General features: G+C 43.3%; 1 protein-coding gene and 1 pseudogene across 2 annotated transcripts in view; one reads left to right on the forward strand and one right to left on the reverse strand.

Moving 5' to 3' along the window:
• The first annotated feature begins 307 nt into the window (after window positions 1-307).
• On the forward strand, window positions 308-22,414 carry LOC106561337 (DNA polymerase subunit gamma-1-like; annotated as a pseudogene).
• fanci (FA complementation group I) overlaps window positions 21,883-23,130 on the reverse strand; it is a 29,186-nt gene continuing 27,938 nt past the window's right edge. For both annotated transcript variants that reach the window (XM_014125052.2, XM_014125051.2), the window contains exon 38: window positions 21,883-22,851. In XM_014125052.2, coding sequence (XP_013980527.2) covers window positions 22,789-22,851 — 63 coding nt within the window. In that variant the 3' untranslated portion in view covers window positions 21,883-22,788. The remainder of the gene's footprint in view (window positions 22,852-23,130) is intronic.

Here is a 23,130-nt window from a genome sequence, read left to right on the forward strand (position 1 = left end):
AACGTTAGCTAGGAATTTTAGCGATATTTTTATTCTGTTGCAAACATAGCATTTTGACCATTCTCTGCAATGCCGCTTGTAGTTATAGCAGTTTTCTAAAGTAGGCCTATTTAGCAATCATCATGTTTTCATGTTGATGATCTTAATATTACATTTAATGTTTATTGATTATTTTATGGCTTTTATTGGATGGTTTCGTTATGGTTACAAAGTTGCATCCTGACTATCTCTCCATTAAGGTTTTCATCATGCTCCTGACCAAAGTCCAAGGGGAGGAACAATTGACAGTCAGGACTAGTGAGACAATTCTGCATTTTCGTCCCCTCTGGAGGCCTTTGTCCTATGGAGGACACTATGCCGCACCTCCTACTCTACCCAGCAGCCCCATTCTCTCCAGGGCTCCCACCCCCCAGAAACCCACCTGAACCCCCTCAACATCCAGATGCTGCCCCAAAACCTCCAGGAGCAGATCTTCCGCGGTGCGGAGCAGGAGTACGAGGACGAGAAGGTGAAGCGGCACCTGCAGAGGCACCAGCTGTGGGGAAAGAGGTCTCTGCTCCCTGGCATGAAGCTCCAGCTGCCCCACATGGAAGGGAAGGACATCAACGGCCACTTCCGCCTGAGGGCCCAAAAACAGAGCCTGCCCTACCTGGAGGCTGCCAGTAAGTTTCAGCAGGTGCCGCTGCCACCCATGCCCCAGGACTGGGTGTGGGAGGTGGGCTGGATACGCTACGGGCCGGATGGGGAGGCCAGACAGGTGGATTTCCCCGACGAGGCAGGCCACACTGGCTGTGGCCGTGTCCCCCACTGCCTGGTGAGACTGAAAGAGAGGACCAAGACCCTCTACTGTGGGAGGGAGGGTTTTACGCTGGAGGAAATTACTACTTTATTTCAGTACAGGACAGTTTACATCACTTCTTAGTATTTGTAACTGTAAAATGATCTGTAAATGTAAAAATGATTCGTAAATGTAAAAAAATACTGAAAGGCTTTTGTAGTGAGGTTAATAGATGGTGTATAATATTGTGTTGGGACTGGGCAGGAATGATTACAGTTATTTAACAAGGACTATTTATTCTGAGCCGGAGTGGATTGCAGTTTCACTGAATACTCTGTATTCTATCATTCTGTTTCCTGACAGGTACTCGTGGTCCAGCAAGCGTCTGATAGAGGAGAGATACTCCTGATCCAGCCAGCTGATGCCTGCAGACCTCATCCCCTTGGAGACCCGGACAACTCTGGTGGAAGCCCTCAATGGCACTGCCCATGATAATACTGCCTTCTGGACACTAAAAATCAAATCTTATTAGTCACATGCGCCGAGTAGAACAGGTGTAGACCTTACAGTGAAATACTTACTTAAGAGCCCCTAACCAACAATGCAGTTTTAAAAAATACAGATAAGAGAGCCCTTTATCAATCTCTATGCTGTTTCCCAATCCTCAAGGATGCTTCCAGTGGAAGCAGGTAGGCAGCAGCCTCTGTATATGTTCTCTGTCCCACAGGGTTCTAAGGCTAGTTTCCTGGACACAATGAGTCTCCACATAGCCATCTCTGGTCTGACTGGGTTCCAGCTCACGCTGTGCATCGCCAACAAGCACGGCAAGAGGCGGGGCCTCCAGGAGGTCAAAGAACACATTAAGAAAGTGGGTCGGCCTTGCCGGGAGGAAGGGCCCATGATCAGTACTCTGTCTTCTAGCCTCACGATTAGTAGAAGTACACAGAAAACTATTGATTTGCAATGGTTCCATACTTGTAGAAATGTTGTTGTTGCCTATCTATCAGTTAACAAGCTCGTTCCTCAGCTCTCCTTCCCTTGATTGGCTTTGGTTATTTCCTTCACGAATCCGAAGTTACAAAATAAACTCTATGGTTAATAAATGGTTTTGAATGTTGTTGTCGTGTTTGTATGTCGATATTGGCCTTGGTGGAAGAGTGGGGTAAAATCTCACAGCAAGAACTGGCAAATCTGGTGCAGTCCATGAGGAGGAGATGCACTGCAGTACTTAATGCAGCTGGTGGCTTCACCAGATACTGACTGTTACTTTTGATTTTGACCCCCTCTTTGTTCAGGGACAAATTATTCCATTTATGTTAGTCACATGTCTGTGGAACTTGTTCACTTTATGTCTCAGTTGTTGAATCTTGTTATGTTCATACAAATATTTACACATCTTAAGTTTGCTGAAAGTAAACGCAGTTGACAGTGAGAGGATTTATTTTTTGCTGAGTTTAGCTAGTTAGTGGTGAGTGCTTATATGACATAATCTACATGACCAACACTATGTGCACATCTGTTCGTCGAACATCTCATTCCAAAATCATGGGCATTAATATGTACAGTTGAAGTCAGAAGTTTAAATGTATTTGGCTAAGGTGTATGTAAACTCAGTTTTTCACAATTCCTGACATTTAATCCTAGTAAAAATTCCCTGTCTTAGGTCAGTTAGGATCACCACTTTATTTTAAGAATGTGAAATGTCAATAATAGCAGAGAGAATTATTTCTTTCAGCTTTTATTTCTTTCATCACATTCCCAGTGGGTCAGAATGTCACGTTCTGACCAGTAAAGGGGTCATTTGTTATTGTAGTTTGGTCAGGACGTGGCAGGGGGGTATTTGTTTTATGTGGTTCGGGGGGTGTGTGTTTATGTAGAGGGGTGTTTGGTTTGAGTATTCCGGGGTTTTTGGGTTATGTGCTATGTGTCGTATTCTAGGTTCTATCTATGTTGTGTATTTCTTTGTGTTGGCCTGGTATGGCTATCAATCAGGAACAGCTGTACATCGTTGTTGCTGATTGAGAGTCATACTTAGGTAGCCTGTTTTCACCTGTCCCTTTGTGGGAAGATGTATTCGTGCACTGCTATGTTTAGCCTGCAGAACTGTTAGCTGTCGTTCGTTTTGTTGTGTTTGTGTGGTGTTCGTAACAAAATAAATATGAGCATTCACGTACGCGCTGCATTTTGGTCCACTTCCTACGACGACCGTTACACAGAAGTTTACATACACTCAATTAGTATTTGGTAGAATTGCCTTTAAATTGTTTAACTTGGGTCAAACGTTGCGAGTAGCCTTCCACAAGCTTCCCACAATAAGTTGGGTGAATTTCGGCACATTCCTCCTGACAGAGCTGGTGTAACTGAGTCAGGTTTGTATACCTCCTTGCTTGCACACGCTTTTTCAGTTCTGCCCACAAATCTTCTATAGGATTGAGGTCAGGGCTTTGTGATGGCCACTCCAATACCTTGACTTTGTTGCCCTTAAGCCATTTTGCCACAACTTTGGAAGTATGCTTGGGGTCATTGTCCATTTGGAAGACCCATTTGCAACCAAGCTTTAACTTCCTGATTGATGTCTTGAAATGTTGCTTCAATATATCCACAATTTTCCTTCCTCTTGATGCCATCTATTTTGTGAAGAGCACCAGTCCCTCCTGCAGCAAAGCACCCCCACAACATGATGTTGCCACCCCGTGCTTCACGGTTGGGACGGTGTTCTTCGGCTTGCAAGCCTCCCCCAAACATAACAATGGTCATTATGTCCAAACAGTACTATTTTTGTTTCTTCAGACCAGAGGACATTTCTCCAAAAAGTACGATCTTTGTACCCATGTGCAGTTGCAAACTGTAGTCTGGCTTTTTATGGCGGTTTTTGAGCGGTGGCTTCTTCCTTGCTGAGCGGCCTTTCAGGTTATGTCGATATAGGACTCGTTTTATTGTGGATATAGACACTTTTGTACCTGTTTCCTCCAGCATCTTCACAAGGTCCTTTGCTGTTGTTCTGGGATTGATTTGCACTTTTCGCACCACAGTACGTTTATCTCTGAGACAGAACGCGTCTCCTTCCTGAGCGGTATGACGGCTGCGTGGTCCCATGGTGTTTATACTTGCGTACTATTGTTTCTACAGATGAACGTGGTACCTTCAGGCGTTTGGAAAATGCTCCCAAGGATGAACCAGACTTGTGGAGGTCTACAATTTTTGGTCTTGGCTGATTTCTTTTGATTTTCCCCATGATGTCAAGCAAAGAGGCACTGAGTTTGAAGGTTGGCCTTGAAATACATCCACAGGTACAACTCCAATTTACTCAAATGATGTCAATTAGACTATCAGAAGCTTCTAAAGCCATGACATAATTTTCTGGAATTTTCCAAGCTGTTTAAAGGCACAGTCAACTTAGTGTATGTAAACGTCTGACCCACTGGAAGTAAAATAATCTGTCTGTAAACAATTGTTGGAAGAATTACTTGTGTCATGCACAAAGTAGATGTCCTAACCGACTTGCCAAAACCATAGTTTGTTAATATCAAGAAATTTGTGAAGTGGTTGAAAAACGACATTTAATGACTCCAACCTAAGTGTATGTAAACTTCAGACTTCAACTGTATGATATCATTTATTTAAAAGAAAAATTATGTATATAGCAATCGCAGAGTAGATTGCCCATCCGCTCAAAGTAGATGTCAGGATAAAAATATATGGCCAAACCAAAGCATTAAAGAGCGACTGAACTGAAAAAACAACTTATCTGGTGGGAAACGACCTGTGTGGCATCGATATGAATTAAACATTTATTCTAGTGTCAAAATTGACTACATAGTTAATAATTTTGGTCACAAAGTCAGTATATTCCAAAACTGAATTTTATGAGATCTGTGTAACTGAGGATGTCACAATTTACATGAGAGTTGGGTTTTGATTTCAACCCTGCCCACACGGGACCACTGCCTGGTACAGTCTAATCACCGCCCGCAGTAATCAAATCATCCGGTTCACAGCTTCCCGTTGTGCTGCAGTGCACGCTATCCAACTCAGACATCCTCACATTCGTGAGCTAACGTTAGCATCACAAACACAACTGTCATCAAAGATACTACTCTAGGGCTTCCGGTGATGCAACTTAAGAAATGGCTGCCAAGTTTTTCGTACTGCACATCGGTTGGGTATTTCCCCCTAAATTCAAGTATTTACTCAGAGCATTGTAATAACTTAAGGAAAACGGGAAAATAGGAAAAGTTTGTGGAGCTACAACAACAGCGCGTAACAAGACAGCAGAAGATATAATCGTCGATATACCCGAGATGGCTAATGCTAGCGCAAATAAGATAGCAGCAGCAAAATAACCCTAATTTCGTGAGGTGATAAAGGAGGAATTGGGCGAGGCGCTCACAGGTTTACGAGAGGAACTTCGAGAAGATGTAAGAAAGGAACTAAATTAGTTCAAGAAAGACATTAACCAGAAACTTTAAGAAAACAAATTAGAACTTCACAGCATATCTACAAGAATGGGGGACACAGAACAGCGCATTGGGGAAACGGACACATGGAACTCCGCAGTCAAGAAAATACTTGAACAGTCACTGAAAAACCAACATGCACCACAGGCAAAAGTGACAGAACTCGAAGGTTTCTCACGTCGAAACATTAGACTTTATAACGTAGTAGAGGGCGCAGAAAAAGACTCAATGCCCAAATTCGTGGAGGGTCTATTCAAAGACATACTTGAAGACGACACTGACCTGGGAATTGAGAGAGCACACGGAGCTCTGGCCCCAAAACCCCCCAGCGGCGCCCCACCAAGATCAATAGTTAGTTGTACGGTTCCTAAAATTCTCAGTCAAAGAAAAAGTCTTACATGCAATCTGGAAAAAGCCTGTTAGCTTCCAAGGCCAACGAGTGTTCTTTGATCATGACTACGCGGGAGAGATACTGAAAAGAAGGAAAGAATACACCCCCATTAAGAAAGCACTTAAAGAGAAGGGTATATGCTTCCAAACACCATTGCCGGCAAAAATGCGGGTATTTCTGGAAAATGGCCCGGTTACATACGAGCATGCTCTGAAGTCGAGGGGCATCCCAGTGGAGTATACCGCCAGGAGAAAGGCGACATCACCGGCGGAAAGACTCGAGCAGGCTCTCCCATGGATCGTTATCGACAAGCAGAGTCATGGAAAAAGAGGGAAACCACCTCGGCGAGAGGACGTTCACATCCGAGAGAGACTCAGGCATTTCCATCGCGAAGATGGAAGACACTGAAGAGGATTTAACAGAATGAATAGTTACCGTGAGCTGTTAAGACGTTGGGTTGTTACGGTTGACATTGCAATAGGTAAAATATCTCTCCAATTTTCCCCCAATGCAGAACAAGGGTGAGTAGCCAAAAGTATGTGTTCTTTATGAACACACTAAGTAGCGTCACATTAATAACATATATATTAACTAAGTATTAATGACACATTGACAACGGGGTGACAGAAGGGCATATCAAGGGGAGGAAATATGATATGCACGCATGACCGATATAGTTTTCACTTGTAATTAACCGATGTGTATAAGCGACGAAATAGGCGCACTTATTATTTTCGTTTCCAACAGGTCATGTTTGTGATTACGTCACGCATTTTCATAACTGAGAGAGGGGTCCCTCCTGCGGACAGGCTCATCCCCTCAAACTCCAGAGGCAAGAGACAGTCCTCTGACATTGGAGTCCAAATATCTAAGTATTTTCCCACTTTGGTTTACTTTATTATCGTTCTTGATTTTTCGTTCATTTTTAGGCTCAAGATAAGCAGGCAGATATGGTGCACAGTTTTTATTTATTTATATCGATCCATCATCGGGAATTTAAGGTCATAAGTCTCAATGTAAACGGACTGGGGAGTGCCATCAAGAGAAGTAAGGTAATAGCAAAAATGAAACGCGAGAGAGTTGACATACTATTCTGGCAGGAAACTCACTTATCCACACCTGAACAAGAGAAACTCAAGAAAATGGGATATAGGAATACTTTTTTTTCTTCTTACAAAATTGGTGGAAGGGGAGTTGCAATCTTGATCTCAAATTCAATTAATTTTGAGTTTGTCAGAAATAAAAGACAAGGAGGGTAGATTTATACTTGTTAAATTTAAACTGGATAACAAGGAAGTTACATTATTTAATGTATACGCACCCCCAGGGAGTGACATGGTCTTCTACAGGAAGGTGTTTGATTTAATTGCCACAGAATCCTCTGGCACTCTTATCTGTGGAGGAGATTTTAACACAATTTTAAACTCAAAATTGGACAGCACAAATCAAAATAGGAAAATGAGTCTAGTTGCTAAAAAGATCAATAGGATATTGCAGGATCTAGGAGTGCTCGATGTATGGCGTGACACCCACAAGACCGATAAGGAATATATTTTTTACTCAGCCCGCCACACTGAATACTCCAGGTTAGACTATTTTTTCATGTACAGTGCAGATAGACACAGGCTTAAGGATTGTAGGATCGGGCAGAGCGACTTATCAGATCATAATGGATTTTACCTTACTCTACACCTTGATAGCAAACCAAGAAATACTCTATGGAGACGTAATACAAGCATGCTGAATGATCCAGCATTCAAGGAATCAATAAAGACAGAATTGAACATCTATCTGGAGAATAACGATAACAGGGAAGTATCTCCTGCTACATTGTGGGATGCAGCTAAGGTGGTTATAAGAGGAAAGATCATAGCCACATCATCTCTCAAGAAAAAGATTAAAGCACAGAAACTGCTGAAATTACAGGAAACATTAAGAAACTTAGAACGATCTCATAGTCAATACAAAGATCCTCTTATATTACGAGAGATTCAAAAGGTAAAACATGAAATTGACCAGATTTATAGAGAAGAAGTTTAGAAAAAGCTCAGGTTCCTGAAACAACGATATTATGAAGCAGGCTCAAAGGCAACCAAATTACTAGCATGGAGAATCAGGAAACAACAAACACAGAATAGCATTTTCAAAATAAAAGACCCCATAACAAAGAAGATCACATGCAAATTAGATGAAATACAGAATGCATTTGAATCATATTACACAAATCTGTACAAGCAACCAGAGAAGGCAGATACACAGACAATAGAGCATTTTTTGAACTCACTTGATCTCCCCTCAATTGGGACAGAGCAAAATGATAGACTAACTTTAGAAATATCCACCGAAGAAATTAATAAAGCAATATCTCAACTAAAAGTAAACAAGTCTCCAGGCACTGATGGCTTCCCTGCAGAATGATTCAAGACCTTCAGAGAACAACTAACACCTCTACTTAAGGCCTGTTTTAACTGGACTCTACGGGAGGGGGTCTTCCACCATCGTGGAGAGAGGCAATCATATCTGTAATCCCAAAAGTGGGTAAAGATCAGAAGGAATGCAGTTCATATAGACCTATCGCAATTCTTAACATATCTTAAATTATATGCATCAATAATAGCCAAAAGAATGGAGAACATAATCCCAGAATTGATTGACGGAGATCAAACTGGTTTCATCCAAAATAGGCAGACACAGGACAACATAAGGAGAACACTACATGTCATGGACCACATTACTCAGAATAAGACAAGTGCAATATTAATCAGTCTAGATGCAGAAAAGGCATTTGATTCAGTGGGATGGGATTATCTATTCCAAGTTATGGAAAGATTTGGTTTCAATAAAGAAGTGATACAGTGCATCAAATCACTGTATTCATGTCTGACTGCTAGAATAAAGATAAATGGACATTTGTCACGAACGATAAAATTAGAGCGAGGGGCCAGACAAGGCTGTAATCTTTCACTCACGCTCTTCTCCTTGTACCTCGAACCATTAGCACAGGCAATAAGACAGGACCCAACCTTAGAGGGAATAACAATAAGAGGCAGTGAACATAAGATATGCATGTATGCTGATGACGTTCTGTTATTCCTTAAAGACCCAGGCTCAAGTGTACCTAGATTGATGGATGTTTTACAAACATTTGGAACATATTCATGGTATGTGCTTAATGTACACAAGACCCAAGCCCTAGTATATAATTATACCCCACAGGAAGAGCTGAAGAGTAGGTATAACTTCCACTGGACTTCTTCATCCATTAAATGTCTTGGAGTATATCTACCAAAAGATACACCCAAACTGTATTACATGAATTACGATCACATCAAAAGAAAATAAATGATGACCTGTACAGTTGGAATTCACTTCTCTTGGATCTTAGTAGTAGAATTGAAACAATCAAAATGAACATCCTGCCGAGGTAATTGTATTTGTTCAAATCACTGCCCATAGAAATCCCGCTTAAACAGTTTAGGGAATGGGATCAACAGATATCATGGTTTATCTGGAACAGTAAGAGACCAAGAATTAGATATACAACATTACAATTACAAAAAAACAGTGGGGGTATGGCCTTACCAAACCTAAAAGATTATTTTGGGTCAGCCCAATTGAGACCTCTGTTGGTGCAATTCAGAATACGAATCCAAATGGAAAGACATTGAGACTATTTTGACAGAGCTACCCATACAGTCAGTTTTGGGAAATAAGGACATGGTAATAGAAATATACAGTAGACAAGATCAGTGGATTAATTTCTCTCTGAAGTCATGGTTTAGGGTAGTTAAGCAAAATAAATTAGACAGAGAGATCAAACTGCTGAGTTGGCCCGCATACGACCCCAGCTTCATCCCTGCAACTCAGGACAGCAGATTTAAACAATGGACGCAGAAAGGCATTACATCATTCAGTACAATTATAAGGAATGGGGACCTAGATAACTTCCAGGACCTAAGTAAAAAACATGGCTTGGATAAACAAGATTTTTACAGATACCTACAAGTTCGACACTATTTCTTAAGGGAGATAAAAGTGATTGACCCTCAAGCGCCTCCAAAATTAATCCAAGTATTCACTAACGCATACAACTTGGGGAGTAACAAAAAAACTATCTTGAATTGGGTATTCAAGCCTCAAAGAAACATTCTACAAACTATATTAAAAAGAAATGGGAGGAGGAACTTAACATTGAAATAACTGATGAAACATGGTTGAACATATTAGAGACTCAACAAAGCGCCACCAACTCAAGGTCATGGAGAGAATTCTGTTGGAAGAATGTTGTACGTTTCTTCATAACACCTAAACTGAAATCAAAACCAGACTGGCTCCCTACATCCTTGTTGGAGAGAATGCGGCCTATCAAGGGTGGATCACTCTCATATCTTTTGGACTTCGAAACCTACTGGGGAGAAATTAGATCTAACATTGGAAAAATAATGGGATTTGACATAGAACAAACATTCATTTCTTTGTACTTGAAATACCTGATAACTTACACAATAGAGAAAAGTACCTGTTGAAGGTCCTACTGGCAGCCAGTAAAAAGGCTATCACTAGGAAATGGCTACAAAAAGACCCTCCCACCGTGACACAATGGATAGACATTGTAAGAGAAATATACCACATGGAGGGAATGACCTTTGCTTTAAGAACTCAAGAGGAGAGAGGTCAGGAATACTGGGAAAAATGGGTTTCGTACTTGAAAATGGTCTAATTCAAAGATGTCAATGTAACTAATATGATGAAGGTATGATGTGCACTATAACTGCCAGATCTTTTTTGTTGTTCTTTTACTTTATTTGTACTTTCTTTGTGTTCCTCAATAAAAACAAAGTATAAAAAAAGAATTAAAAAAAAAGATACTACTCTAGCTGTGGTGTTGTGCTGTCAGACCTAGGTCCCTCCCACTAAGGAGGAGATTGCAGGGGCGTGCCCCAGTAGGGAGGCTGTGGAGAGGCTGAAGGAGACGGTCAGCTGGCTTCCCAAATGAATGCCTGGACATCCTGGGTGAGCTGGGCAGGACTGGGCCCCTTGTGGAGCTTCATCTTGCTAAATGCTAACTAATATAGCACACTAACACCCTGGTACAGAAAGCTGTGGCTGTGAGATACATCAGGCAACACCCACTAATGTTATTTTCCCCATCTCATTCTTCAAATTGGGTATTCCAGCATGACAATGACCCAAAACACACGGCTAAGGCAACAAAGGAGTCGCTCAAGAAGAAGCACATTAAGGTCCTGGAGTGGCCTAGCCAGTCTCCAGACCTTAATCCCATAGAAAATCTGTGGAGGGAGCTGAAGGTTCGAGTTGCCAAACGTCAGCCTCGAAACCTTAATGACTTGGAGAGATCTGCATAGAGGAGTAGGACAAAATCCCTCCTGAGATGTGTGCAAACCTGGTGGCCAACTACAAGAAACATCTGACCTCTGTGATTGCCACCAAGGAGTAAGTCATGTTTTGCAGAGGGGTCAAATACTTATTTCCCTCATTAAAATGCAAATCAATATATAACATTTTTGACATGTGTTTTTCTGGATTTTTTTGTTGTTATTCTGTCTCTCACTGTTCAAATAAACCTACCATTAAAATTATAGACTGATCATTTCTTTGTCAGTGGGCAAACGTACAAAATCAGCAGGGGATCAAATACTTTTTTCACTCACTGTATTTGGGCCCCTACCAGATGGAAACTACAAGTGTAATGGCTGCGCTCAATGCAATGACACTTATAAATGTAGTTCCTTCAAAACACCCCCAAACAGGGTGTCAGAGCTCTCTACGAGAGGTGGGTGTAGGAGTCGGACGCAGGAGAGGAGTAGATGCAAAAAGTGAATCCATCCAAAACATACAGGCCCAGGACCTAAATATACAGTCCGTTAACACCACTAGAAATAACAATCTAGGGAAAAACCTGAATGAATATACATGAACAAAAATAATGTTGCCCAACATAGAAACAGGGAAACAAAAATAAACCCGCACGAAACAAAGCGGGTAGGGAGAAAATAAATAACCACACTAATTAACCTAAACAAGAAACAGGTGCACAATCAAAACAGACAAGACCAAACGAAAAAGAAAAAAGGATCGGTGGCAGCTAGTAGACCGGCAACGACGACCGCCGAGCACCACCCGAACAGGGAGAGGAGCCACCTTCGTGGGAAATCGTGACACAGGGAAACAGATCCCAATCAAAGATGTTATCACGTGCTCCACTAAGGCAGTTATTTATCTTACAACTTGTTCTTGTGGTAAATATAATGTGGGTAAAACAAAGCACGAATTAAAAATACGAATCTCAAAGCATCGTAGCACTATTAGGTGCAAAAACTCGACTTACCCAGCTGCGACCCACTTTTTTGGAAGCAAACCACTCGATTTAGTCCCTTTGTTATATCGGCATCGAACATGTAACCCTCCCTGGGAGAGGGGGTGACCTCGACCATTTATTGTTAATAAAACGAGAGGCTGCCTGGATCTTTAATTTAAAGATCCTTGCTCCCTTCGGCCTCAACGTAGACTTTGATCTGAAGCCATTCTTGTGATTATTGTGATTTTTCTGTTGTAAATGTTTGTAGGCCTATGTAGCCAAATTGTATCTATGATCGTATGCTATCCTTTCATGTTTTTGGTATGTCATTTTTATATCTGAGAATTAACCAATGATATCAGGCCACACCCGGCCATGATTACAGACACCTGTGTGTGTCCTTTGACACTATATAAACTAGTCACCCCACAGTGTTTGTCATTATACCCTGATGAAGACAGCTTGTCTTTTGAAACGTTGGTTATTAGGTAGTTAAATTATTGCATCTGAGCTCCAAGAGTGCGGCTCGCCTTTAATTTTTCATGGGGCTACCTGGTGCCTGGCTGCAGGGACAACATGATGGAGCCCCAGGGGGAGGATGCAACGGAGCCTGTGTGCCCCATAGGTAGGTCAGAGAACAACAAACAGCTCGGGGACACGGGCACCAGGGGAAATGGAGACAAAAGACAAAGGCAGCACAGGGATGAGTCAATGAGACAATAAGTGCATTACTGAATGAATTAGTTTTAATTAATGAATCAGTCAACCTATTTTTATTTTTATTTTTTTTAATTTTTTTTTAGTAGTACATCACTGGGTGTACTATACGTGCATCCACCAGAGGAAGTGTGTGTGTGTGTGTGTGTGTAGTTACCTCTATGTTGCTGTGACTTGCAGGGCCATCGAGAGTGTGTGCAGAGAGTAGAGTCGTGGCCAAAAGTTGAGGGTGACACAAATGTTAATTTCCACAAAGTTTGCTGCTTCAGTGTCTTTAGATAATTTTGTCAGATGTTACTATGGAATACTGAAGTATAATTACAAGCATTACATAAGTGTCAAAGGCTTTTATTGACAATTACATTAAGTTGATGCAAAGAGTCAATATGTGCAGTGTTGACCTTTCTTTTTCAAGACATCTGCAATCCGCCCTGGCATGCTGTCAATTAACTTCTGGGCCACATCCTGATTTATGGCAGCCCATTCTTGCATAATCAATGCTTGGAGTTTGTCAGAATTTGTGGGGTTTTGTTTGTCCACCCGCCTCTTGAGGATTGACCACGAGTTCTCAATGGGATTAAGGTCTGGGGAGTTTCCTGGCCATGGACCCAAAATATCGATGTTTTGTTCTCCGAGCGACTTTTGCCTTATGGCAAGGTGCTCCATCATGCTGGAAAAGGCATTATTTGTCACCAAACTGTTCCTGGATGATTGGGAGGAGTTGCTCTCGGAGGATGTGTTGGTACCATTCTTTATTCATGGCTGTGTTCTTAGGCAAAATTGTGAGTGAGCCCACTCCCTTGGCTGAGAAGCAACCCCACACATGAATGGTCTTAGGATGCTTTACTGTTGGCATGACACAGGACTAATGGTAGCGCTCACCTTGCCTTCTCCGGACAAGCTTTTTTCCGGATGCCCCAAACAATCGGAAAGAGGATTCATCAGAGAAAATGACTTTTACCCCAGTCCTCAGCAGTCCAATCCCTGTACCTTTTGCAGAATATCAGTCTGTCCCTGATGTTTTTCCTGGAGAGAAGTGGCTTCTTTGCTGCCCTTCTTGACACCAGGCCAGCCTCCGAAAGTCTTCGCCTCACTGTGCGTGCAGATGCACTCACGTCCTGCCTGCTGCCATTCCTGAGCAAACTCTGTACTGGTGGTGCCTCGATCCCACAGCTGAATCAACTTTAGGAGACGGTCCTGGCGCTTGCTGGACTTTCTTGGGCGCCCTGAAGCCTTCACAACAATTGAACCACTCTCCTTGAAGTTCTTGATAATCCGATAAATGGTTGATTTAGGTGCAATCTTACTGGCAGCAATATCCTTGCCTGTGAAGCCCTTTTTGTGCAATGCAATGATGATGGCACGTGTTTCCTTGCAGGTAACCATGGTTGACAGAGGAAGAACAATGATTCCACACCACCCTCCTTTTGAAGCTTCCAGTCTGTTATTCGAACTCAATCAGCATGACAGAGTGATCTCCAGCCTTGTCCTCGTCAACACTCACACTTGTGTTAACGAAAGACCCACTGACATGATGTCAGCTGGTCCTTTTGTGGCAGGGCTGAAATGCGGTGGAAATGTTTTTGGGGGATTCAGTGCATTTGCATGACAAAGAGGGACTTTACAATTAATTGCAATTCATCTGATCACTCTTCATAACATTCTGGTGTATATGCAAATTGCCATCATACAATTGAGGCAGCAGACTGTGAATTAATATTTGTGTCATTCTCAACTTTTGGCCACGACTGTACTGTGAGCAGAAAGATAAGGAGCAGCCTAGGTGTTTGGATAACAGCCTCTCTGATGACCTCATGCTGACCGACAGCTCGCTGTGGCAGACCCTGTCGCACAAGCACACGCGTGCACACAGGATTGGTCTGTCTTAATGACACCTCCTGGATTACCGTTTTAATAGCTGGAATGATAACTGTGTAATAAAGAAGTACACACAGAAAATGAACTGCCCATATCAACTAGGAATTCTGTGCAAATATCAAATATGCTCTTCTGTCAAATAGTTCAACAGGTGGCTGTCTTTCCTGTGCTGACCTGTAGGTTGAGTTGAGTCACCTTGAGTGTGTCAGAGGAGAATGGCGGCAGCGTGACGAGGACCAAGAGAAATGAGGTGAACTCTCCTCTCCATAGAGATGGGACGAGGGCACACCTCTCTTTGACATTGATCGATTCTTGTGGCAAGTGCACCCTCTATCTCAGTGTTTCCCAACCCTGGTCCTTGAGTACCCCCAACAGTACACATTTCTATTGTAACCCTGGACAAGCACACCTTGTTAACTAATCATCAAGCCCTCAATGAGTTTGTAGCCCTGGACAATGAAATTGTGTACTTTTGGGAAACACTGCTCAATCTCTCTGGTCCACCGCTACACCAACTATTACCGCAATGATCTTTAGGGTTGAGTAACCGGGTGGTAGCTGGCTAGTGATGGCTATTTTACAGTTTGATGGCCTTGTCATAGAAGTTGTTTTTCAGCCTCTCGGTACCACCTTTGGTGGGCAGGCAGTGTGACGCATTGGGCAGACCGCACCACCCTCTGGAGAGCCCTGCAATTGCTGGCGGTGCAGTTGCCGTACCAGGCTGTGATACAGCCCGCCTGGATGCTTTCAATTGTGTATCTGTAAAAGTTTGAGGGTCTTAGGGGCCAAGCTGAATTTCTTCAGCCTCCTGAGGTTGAAGAGGCGCTGTTGCCCTCATAAATGCTTAAGAGACTGTTTTGGCTACAGGATGGAAACGACGACAACGTGGGCAGCCCCTTCTCCAATGACTTTCTGTCCAAGATGGAGGACGGGACCTTGAGGGCGGGGCAGGGGGGCACCGGGGGCACCAACGCCACCCGGGCTTTGGAGATCAATAAGATCTCCTTCTGGAGGAACACTCAGAAAATCACCTAGGCTCCATTGTATGTGGACAGTTGCATGTAAGAATGACTTCATAAATAGGAATTCAATTGATTTAATGGAGAAAACAATGGTTGAAGACATACTGCATTTACATTGCTAATCATCATGATCATACACAATAAAACATCTGAAATGACTGATCCTACGGGGTTAAAGTACAGTTGTTATCATGTCTGTGTCCTGGCAGCTTCCAGAAGGTGGTGTGGCTGAGGAAAGGGGAGCTCCATCGCACTGTCAGCAGGCATGAAGAGTATGAGGAGGAGGGGCAGTATGGCGCCATCTGCCCCAGGTCTTCACTGAGGGAACCGTCACCTGCAGGGCTGAGAAACCAACGTGGCTGACTGTCAGCAACACTCAGGTAAGAGAATAGAGAGAAAAAAATATGGGGGGGAAGGGCGTAAGTGGACTGGGCAATACAGCCTTTTAATGGAACCACTGATATAGACTTTGCATGCTGTCTGTGCAGCGGGATCGAGTGGGCAGTGAGCTGAAGGCCATGGTACAGGTGCCCCCTGGGTACCACCTGGTGGGGATGGACGTGGACTGCCAGGAGCTGTGGATCGCTACCGGGCTGGGAGAGGCCCACTTCGCTGGCATGCACGGTGAGACCTCACTCCTGGCACTGATACTAAGATTGATGCAGCATTCATTTTGTTATGAGAATCATCAGAAATGTGAGTTTCTGACAACTTCCAAACAATGTTTATGCATGTGCCCAAGAAAGTTGGCAATCTAATGGGGAACTCGTGTTACTTAAATATTCTGACTGGGAATGTTTTGTATCTGTTTGCGTTTTGTGTCACAGATATATTTTTACACAACATGCATCATGTTACAAAAGGTGGCCTATATCTGGATACTTGAGAAATCCATTGACAATAATACATGTAGCCAGTTCATTATGTTACTGAATGTCCATGCTGCACAGTGTTCGGCTGGATGACCCTGCAGAGCAAGAAGAGCCAGGGTACTGACCTGTACAGCCGCACCGCCGACAAGGTGGGCATCAGCCGCGAGCATGTCAAGGGCTTCAATTACAGGCGCATCTACGGAGCCGGGCAGCCCTTCGCCAAGCGCCTGCAATTCAACCTTAGCCAGCCGGAGGCCACCAGCAACCCGGCAGATGTATGCCCTCAAGGGCCTAAGCAGGTACAGGAAGGATAGTGGTGGATCGGATTTAGTTAGTGATGACCCTCTGTGTCCGAAATGTCACGCTTGGAAATAGAATGTACCATTTCAGATGCAGACCTAGTGATCTAAGGGCAGGGGTGACTCACCTCATCCACTACCAGTAGTATCACAGAGGGGTATAGGATGGTTAAGATTATGGCAGTTTAGAGCTATACTGTGAAAGTCATAAAGTAATCTCTGCTTGCTCTTTTGGAGGTGTAAGCTTGGATCTAAGCACTATAAATGCATCTACACTGAACAAATATAAACGCAAGATGTTAAGTGTTGGTTTCATGAGCTGAAATAAAAGATCCCAGAAATGTTCCAAATGCACAACTTATTTCACTCAATTTTGGCCACAAATTTGTTTACGTCCCTGTTAGTGAGCATTTCTCCTTTGCCAAGATAATCCATCCACCTGACGGGTGTGGCATATCAAGATGCTGATTAAACTGCATGATCATTACACAGGTGGAACTTGTGCTGGGGGCAATAGGCCACTCTAAAAAGTGTTGTCACACAACACAATGCCACAGATGTCTCATTTTGAGGGAGCGTACAGTTGGCATGCTGACTGCAGGAATGTCCACCAGCGCTGTTGCCAAATAATTTAATGTTCTGTACCATAAGCCGCCTCAAACATCTTTTTTGAGAATTTGGCAGTATGTCCAACCGGCCACACAACCACAGACCATGTGTAAGTGTATCAGTATAGCTTCCGTCCCTCTCTTTGCTCCAACCTGGGCTCGAACCAGGGACCTTCTGCACACAAGACAACAGTCACCCTTGAAGCATTGTTACACATCGCTCCACAAAAGCCACAACTCTTGCAGAGCAAGGGTCTCAGAGCCTCAGAGACTTCAAGGTCTCAGAGCGAGTGACGTCACCGATTGAACCGCTCTTAGCGCGTACCCTGCTAACTTGTTAGCCATTTCACACTGGTTACATAAGCATGCCAAGAATTTCTGCAAAAACTGTCACAAACCGTCTCAGGGAAGCTTCTCTGCATGCTCTTCGTCCTCACCAGGGTCTTGATCTGACTGCAGTTTGGCGTCATAACTGACTTCAGCAAATGCTCACCTTCGATGGCCACTGGCATGCTGGAGAAGTGTGCTCTTCACAGATGAATCCCGGTTTCAACTGTACCAGCCAGATGGCATAGTGCAGGTGAGCGGTTTGCTCATGTCAACGTTGTGAACAGAGTGCCCCATGGTGGGGTTATGGTATGGGCAGTCATAAGCTACGGACAATGAACACAATTGCATTTTATCAATGGCATACCGTGACGAGATCCTGAGGCCCATTGTCATGCCATTCATCCGCTGCCATCCCCTCATATTTCAGCATGATAATGGAAGCTGAAAATGTCCCAGTTCTTCCATGGCCTACATACTCACTAGACATGTTACTCATTGAGCATGTTTGGGATGCTCAGTTCGGCTTTCAACTTGCTCTTGAAAGTTGTAATAGTAGACTGCACAAGGTGCAACTTCGAAATGGGGTAGTGCATCATCAGTTTTGTTCTTGTCATGTCAGTCATTGCAGACCTTAGAACTATTTATAACTTGTCAGAAATGTCCAAATCAACTAGCCCATGTCAGCTGTTTTTTAGCTAGGTTTTTTAACCCATAGATTTTGTTGTAATGTTTGTCACTCAAATATCAAATGAATACATATTAGACATGGCAAAATGTATATAATTGCAAGACAATGAGCTTTAAAACTGTAAAATGTTCTCTGCACCGCATGACAAAATGTGTAGAATTGCAGGAAATAAGCTTTAAACCTGCTAAATGTTCTCTCCACCAAGAAGAGGGATGTGAACAGTTTCTGTCATGAACAGTGCTTGTCCCATAGAAATACATGTGGTGTGTGCATGGGGGGCGCGGGATGAATCCTAATGCTGGACGGGGGGCCTGAGTGAAAAAGTTTGGGAACCCCTGATAAGATAATTACTTTATAATCCCCATGGGGAAATGTGGTTTGCGGCTTTGTGCATACATAAAAACACATAATCAAAGGACATACAGACAATAAATACAGGAAGAAAAAGTGAAATTCATGAGTGATTGATGATCATCATGATCAGGTTCCTTCAGTTCTGCAAAAAAACGAAGGTATGGTGGTTAGAGATACTTTTGGTCATGTAGTGTATGTGGACACCTGCTCGTCGACCATCTTATTCCCCCCCTTGCCTGCTATAACAGCCTCCACTCTTCTGGAAGGCTTTTCACTAGATGTTGGAACATTGCTGCGGGGACTTGCTTCCATTCAGTCACAAGAGCATTAGTGAGGTCGGGCACTGATGTTAGCTGTTTAGGCCTGGCTCGCAGTCAGTGTTCTAATTCATCCCAAAGGTGTTCGATGGGGTTGAGGTCATGGCTCTATGCAGGCCAGTCAAGTTCTTCCACACCGATCTCGACAAACCATTTCTGTATGGACCTTGCTTTGTGCACGGGGGCATTGTCATGCTGAAACAACTTTTGTTGCCACAAAGTTGGAAGCACAGAATCGTCTAGAATGTCATTGTATGCTGTATCGTTAAGATTTCCCTTCACTGGAACTAAGGGGCAGTTAACCAGGGAAGCTCTAGCAGGGCAGAAATTTGACAAACTGACTTGTTAGAAAGGTGGCTACTATGACGGTGTCACGTTGAAAGACAATCAATCAAATGTATTTATATAGCCCTTTTTACATCCGCCGATGTCACAAAGTGCTATACAGAAACACAGCCTAAAACCCCAAACAGCAAGCAATGCAGGTGTAGAAGCACGGTGGCTAGGAAAAACTCCCTAGAAAGGCAGGAACATAGGAAGAAACCTAGAGAGGAACCAGGCTCTGAGGGGCGGCCAGTCCTCTTCTGGCTGTGCCGGGTGGAGACTAACGGTACATGGCCAAGATGTTCAAACGTTCATAGATTACCAGCAGGGTCAAATAATAATAATAATAATCACAGTGGTTGTAGAGGGTGCAACAGGTCAGCACCTCAGGAGTAAATGTTAGTTGGCTTTTTATAGCCGATCATTAAGAGTTAGAGACAGCAGGTGCGGTACAGAGAGAGAATCGAAAACAGCAGGTCCGGGACAAGGTAGCTGAGGCCATTCTACTGCCAATGTTTGTCTTTGGAGATTGCATGGCTGTGTGCTCAATTGTATACACCTGTCAGCAACGGGTGTGACGGAAATAGCCGAATCCACTAATTTGAAGGGGTGTCCACATACCTTTGGTGATGTAGTGTATTTTTGAACCAGGCAGTAATGTCAGCTTTGTATGAACTGAAGTCCTTCACAAACACTGACCCTGAATTCCAAATCGACCCAGTAGCCCTTCCCCCTTAGATACCCCTGTAGATCTGGCTAGGAACACACACTTTCACATTCTACCTCACCCTCTCATTATTTGGGTGTGCAGTTCTCGAAAGAGGAAGTGGGAGGTGGCAGGCCAGTGTTTGTGGTTTGGCGGTACGTTCAACAAGCTGGAGAACATTGCCCACTCAGCCCAGCCGGCCACCCCTGTCCCGGGCTGCAGGATCAGCAGAGCACTGGAGCCTCAGACCGTGAAGGATGAGGTCTGGAGAACTTATGCAAACACAATCATAAAAGCACATAACATTTACATAATTATAACACACACACATAACACTCAATCATAAGACAGACTGTCTGACACTCAAACACACACTTGTTATAGATGAAGAGATTAACGTGTGACAGTTCATCACCAGCAGGGTGAACTGGGTGGTACAGAGCTCGGCGGTGGACTACCCCCACTCTTATGCTGGTGGCCATACGCTGACTGATGGAGGAGCATGACATTGACAGATGCTTCTGTATTAGTATCCACAACGAGGTGCGCTACCTGGTCCTCAGTGAAGACCGCAACTGGACAGCACTGGCTCTGCAGATCACCAACCTGCTCACACGGGCAGTAGTACTGCCCTGGCTCATACACTGTCTCCTGCTGACCTCTTGCCAGGTCACCATAGCAAAAGATCTAACATCATTGGTCTTGTCAGGCTAAATAATACATAAATGACCATGCGGTCATTTAAATGGTTGGGATGTAGCTAATTGTAAGTTAAAATTGAAAGTGTTGTCATTCATAGCCCGTGAATTACTCGTTTTACATAATGTCTCAAACATCTGTTCAATAAGCAGCCTATGTGTTCGTCCATCTTTTATCGTAGTGCTTTAAAGTGTATGTTTGCCCATGCGCTGAGTATGCAGACATGCCCCGAGTATGCAGGACATGCCCCAGTCATTGGCTTTCTTCAGTGCCGTGGACATTGACCAGTGTCTGAGCAAGGAGGTGACCATGGACTGTGTGACTCCCTCCAACCCCACAGGGCTGGAGTGCAGATATTGCCTGCCACAGGGTGTCATGTATATCATCATTGTACTTCATTCTTTAAAGGCTTTACGTTGCAATATTGTAGTGTGCATGTGATGGCAATCAGATCTATACTTAACAAAAAATATAAACGCAACATGGAACAATTAACTATTTTACTGAGTTACAGTTCATATAAGGACATCGGTCAATTTAAATTCATTAGGCCCTAATCTATGGACTTCACATGACTGGGCAGGGGCACAGCCATGGGTGGGCCTGGGAGGGCATAGGCCCACCCACTGGGGAGCCAGGCCCAGCCAATCAGAATGAGTTTTTCCCCACAAATGTGCTTTATTACAGAAATACTCAATTTCATCAGCTGTCCGGGTGGATGGTCTCAGACGATCCCTAAGGTGAAGAAGCTGGATGTGGAGGTCCTCGATTGGCGTGGTTACATGTGATTGGCGAATTCTTTAAAATTACGTAGGAGGCAGCTTGTGATAAAGAAATTAACATTAAATTCTCTGGCAACAGCTCTCTGGTGGACATTCCTGCAGGCAGCTTGGCAATTGCACGCTCCCTGTAAACTTGAGACATCTGTGGCATTGTTGTGACAAAACTGCACATTTTAGAGTGGCATGTTATTGTCCCCAGCATATCGTGCACCTTTGTAATGATCATGCTGTTTAATCAGCTTCTTGATATGCCACGCCTGTAAGGAAGATGGATTATCTTGGCAAAGGAGAAATGCTCACCAACAGGGATGTAAACAAATTTATGCACAAAATCTGAGACATAAGATTTTTGTGCGCATAGAACATTTCTGGCATCTTTTATTTCAGTTCATGAAACATGTGACCAACACTTTACACGTTGCCTTTATCTTTTAATTCAGTATATAAAGTATTGTGTTGCTTTTACAAACCATGTTACCTCAAACTGTATACAGCAGCTTTGGCTGTTCAAAACACTAGAAAAAAAGCACTGATACCAGATGGAAGTAGTGTTGACTGGCAGTGAACACACAAATGGGCAAAAAAAAAAATCTATTTCACACAATTACATTTAATGTATAATTCTTAAGCTTGTAAAGTAAGAAACATGTTTACATAGTGGCATTTGTACTGTAAATTAATAAATACAGCAGAAATGCTCTCAATCTTCTTAGTAAAAGCTTTTAACAAATAATCATAATACAAACGTTTTTTTTATTTTTCTCTGTACAGTATGTATACCTTGAATAACAACACATTGACTCTTCACAGGTGAAGCCCTGAACATATACCAAATCAGACATCACCAAAGGCTCTCTGGGGAAAGGGAAATAACAGGGTGAAACGAGCAGTCCTCTGATGTAGCTAGTGCAGCCAGAGGCTTCATGGGATAGATACACAGGTCCTCCAGAGCTGCCCCAACCCAGGCACTGAGTCATCAAACCAATGACGTCAATAGGAACTAATGGTTCTATGCAGGTTCATGATAATAAGGCACTAAATAGAAGAAAACGGTCCGAAGCGGGGCTATCTGAACTTGTCCAATAAGAAACACTTTTGTTTTCTGTTGCAAAACATTTTGCTACAGTGTGGCCTAATGAGCACAACCCAACTCAGCAGATCATGAGAACGCATCCGGATGAATGGGGGCAACTTAAGAGAGGAGTGTACTGAGAGGTTTAGAAGGGCCAGGGTATTATTGATTTCCATTACTGCTTCTTCCTCTTCTTCTTGGGCTCCTGGCTCTGCTCTGGCTCCTGAGAGGCTATGGTCTGAAGGGAGAGAGACAAACCAGCACTTACACAGGTATCCTCCTCAAAACTCACTTGGATATGTGGTGTCAAGACACTGACGAAATGAATGACTTCAGCTCAGACCATTGGGTCTGGGAAAGACACAAAAACGATCCATGGAGTTCTAACTTTTGAATGTGGGCGATAGCAGTAGATGTGAGGAATGCGGGAGTATGGACAGGACTAATTAAGCATTAGTGAATTTGGTGTGACAAGTCATGATGGAGCTGAGTGAATAGGAGACTAAATCAAAGTTTT

This window comes from Salmo salar, chromosome ssa10 (genome assembly GCF_905237065.1).
Source record: "Salmo salar chromosome ssa10, Ssal_v3.1, whole genome shotgun sequence".
In the NCBI taxonomy this organism is placed as follows: domain Eukaryota; kingdom Metazoa; phylum Chordata; class Actinopteri; order Salmoniformes; family Salmonidae; genus Salmo; species Salmo salar.